This window comes from Pundamilia nyererei, unplaced genomic scaffold (assembly GCF_000239375.1).
Source record: "Pundamilia nyererei isolate P.nyererei 1_Seehausen unplaced genomic scaffold, PunNye1.0 scaffold00212, whole genome shotgun sequence".
In the NCBI taxonomy this organism is placed as follows: Eukaryota; Metazoa; Chordata; class Actinopteri; order Cichliformes; family Cichlidae; genus Pundamilia; species Pundamilia nyererei.
The window spans coordinates 531,778-534,202 of NW_005187613.1; the positions used below are offsets into that span (position 1 = coordinate 531,778).

The 2,425-nt window shown below is 36.0% G+C and overlaps 1 protein-coding gene across 1 annotated transcript in view; it reads right to left on the reverse strand.

Moving 5' to 3' along the window:
- Positions 1-603: 603 nt before the first annotated feature.
- The window catches only part of LOC102203782 (E3 ubiquitin-protein ligase HECW2-like), a 63,055-nt gene continuing 61,233 nt past the window's right edge, over positions 604-2,425 (reverse strand). The window contains exons 24-25 of the mRNA XM_013914637.1: positions 1,151-1,172; positions 604-1,107 (exon numbers count right to left, since the gene is read on the reverse strand). Coding sequence (XP_013770091.1) covers positions 941-1,107; positions 1,151-1,172 — 189 coding nt within the window. The 3' untranslated portion in view covers positions 604-940. The remainder of the gene's footprint in view (positions 1,108-1,150; positions 1,173-2,425) is intronic.

A 2,425-nucleotide genomic window follows, 5' to 3' on the forward strand; every position in this document is an offset into this window, starting at 1 on the left:
CCTCAAACTCCTCAAATTTTCTGTCTTAATTTATATTTTACATAGCATCCTAATGTTTTGAAGACTGGGGTTGTAAAAGTAAAATGATAAATTGATGATCATATATTGGTTGTCAATATAGTAACTCAGGTAAGTGGTGACCAAATATGTTTTTGCCAACAGATCCAGATCTGGTAGAGATATCACAATCTACACTGTAAAGCTAGCTAGTTAGTTCAGATCACACATGTCACTCCTGCATCATTAGAAAACGAGTTCAACAACAGGGTAGCTGCAATACCAAAAATGTCTGACTACACTCCAGAATTAGCTGAGGACAAAGTCCACTGAAAAACAAAACAAAATTACCTTAGGTCTACCTCAGCTTTTTAATAAATAAATGCACAACCTACACATAGTGAAGTTACTACATCACAATAACATGCTGTATTACAAGTGCATTGTAGAGACACATAGTCTTGGATGGTCCTTATAGTCCTCCAAGATCCATCCAAACTCAGTTAAAGAAGTAGAATCAGGTCAATATTCGCAGGGAAGGCAGTGGCTGCAGGTTCTTTAATTGGTCTAACCATTTTAACCTCCTTGATTCTCCCCCCCCCCAAAATAAAAAAAAACAAAAAACCTCAGGCGCCCTTGACCTCTGATTGGTCAGATCTTGGCAGTTCCAGTCAGAGTCCTAAAGCGAGCGCAGGTCTTCATTTGTCATGTCACATAAGTGACAGCAAGTTATTAAGTAGGTGTGAAGTACATGCAGGTGCAACAAAAAAGGTTTACCTTTGTACACAAAACATTTCAAAGGGTCAGATCCTGTAACAAAACATCCTGTTATAAATTTAAATCAGGAGTTGGACTTCAAAATCTGACTTTTAAACGTCACTATCAGCAGCAGTCTTCCAGGGGCAGACGCAGGGTAAACTGGGATATGGGGGAGACGAGAATCTCATTCCAGTCCAAAGGTGCTGGTCTCTTCCACAGCAGTCAGCAGCTTCTCATACAGCACTGAGAAAGATGGGTACGGTGGTAGGTCCAGCCGGTTGAAGCAGGTGTGAGCTCTGGAGAACAGACCATGTATTAAAGCACAGGCCACTGACAGGATACATAGAGAAGCTCAAATCTAAGAAAAATCAGGTTTTATTATCATAATTACTACAGTGCATGACCGAAATAAGTGCCTGGAAATGCAGAGAACTTTAATATTTAATATCATAGACACAGAAAAAACTAGGATTACCCCAGCAAACTAAATGTGGGGCACAAAGTTTGACTGTGTGAGAATATTACCATTTCTTCTTTTTGCATTAACATTTACAGACGTGACAGACAGACAAAAAACATGTCAACGTTAAGAAACTCAACTGAAAAGAGAGAAAAATAAACAAATTAAAAAACATATTGTTGCACCTGTATGTGCAATCATAGCATGTTTCTGTGAAGACTAAGTATCTTTCAAGTTCTTTTCTAGTATAGCACATGTATACATAATAATACATTTTTGATTAGAACCAGAAATCCTATCACTATTGTATCATATCAAAACTACCCCTACATGGAGAAAGAAGGAGAGCACCTCTGATTAAAAAAATATCACATTTTGACCACTAATTATCATTTTTATCAGTTAAATGTTTAAAGGAAAATTTCATTCTTTCCATTGCATGTATATGTTATACAGTCTCTATCCTATCTATCCTAACAATCTTCAATAGTCGGACATGTGATATGAAAAATCTTAAAATGCTCTTCCCAATTACTCCTTTGCATGTTTCTGAATTTGAGGTGTAGCAGCATTTCTTATACATATTAAGCCAGTCATGTTTATTTATTTTATATTTGCATCTTTCTCCCTAAATGTACGAGGTAGATAAAAGTAGATCGACGTTTTTTCCTTCTTGCAGAGACTCGAAATAAGTTTCCCCTTTGTGTTGCCTTCATATGAGTTCACAAAAATAGTGATCAGGCCAGATTCTTTACCTTGTGTAATTGTGTCTTTTTTGAAGATGTCTAAAAAACATCCTCTTTTTCTAAATTATATTTATTAGAATGTTTTTGGAAGGAATCCAGGCCTTCTTCAGATGACACATAATGCCATATGAAGTGATTCCATTCTCTACCCATTTTTTTAATCTGCCATCTAATTCTGCTGGAAGCAATTCTGACAATAGTGAAGTCAGGCTGCCTTGTAATAATTTTCTAGGCAATGCAGAGCTATCCCTCTCTCCTCTTTGGTTAACTGCAGAGGTAGGAAGTAATGAAGTACAAATCTTAAGTAGAATTTTCAGATATTTGTACTTTACTTGAGTAGTTTTGTTTTTGCCTACACTGCATGCCAATTGGCTAGAATGTAGGTTTAATTTGCATGTAGGCAATCCTTGATTATTGTCCTTTTGTAAAATAAATAAATAAATAAATAAATAAAATACAAAAA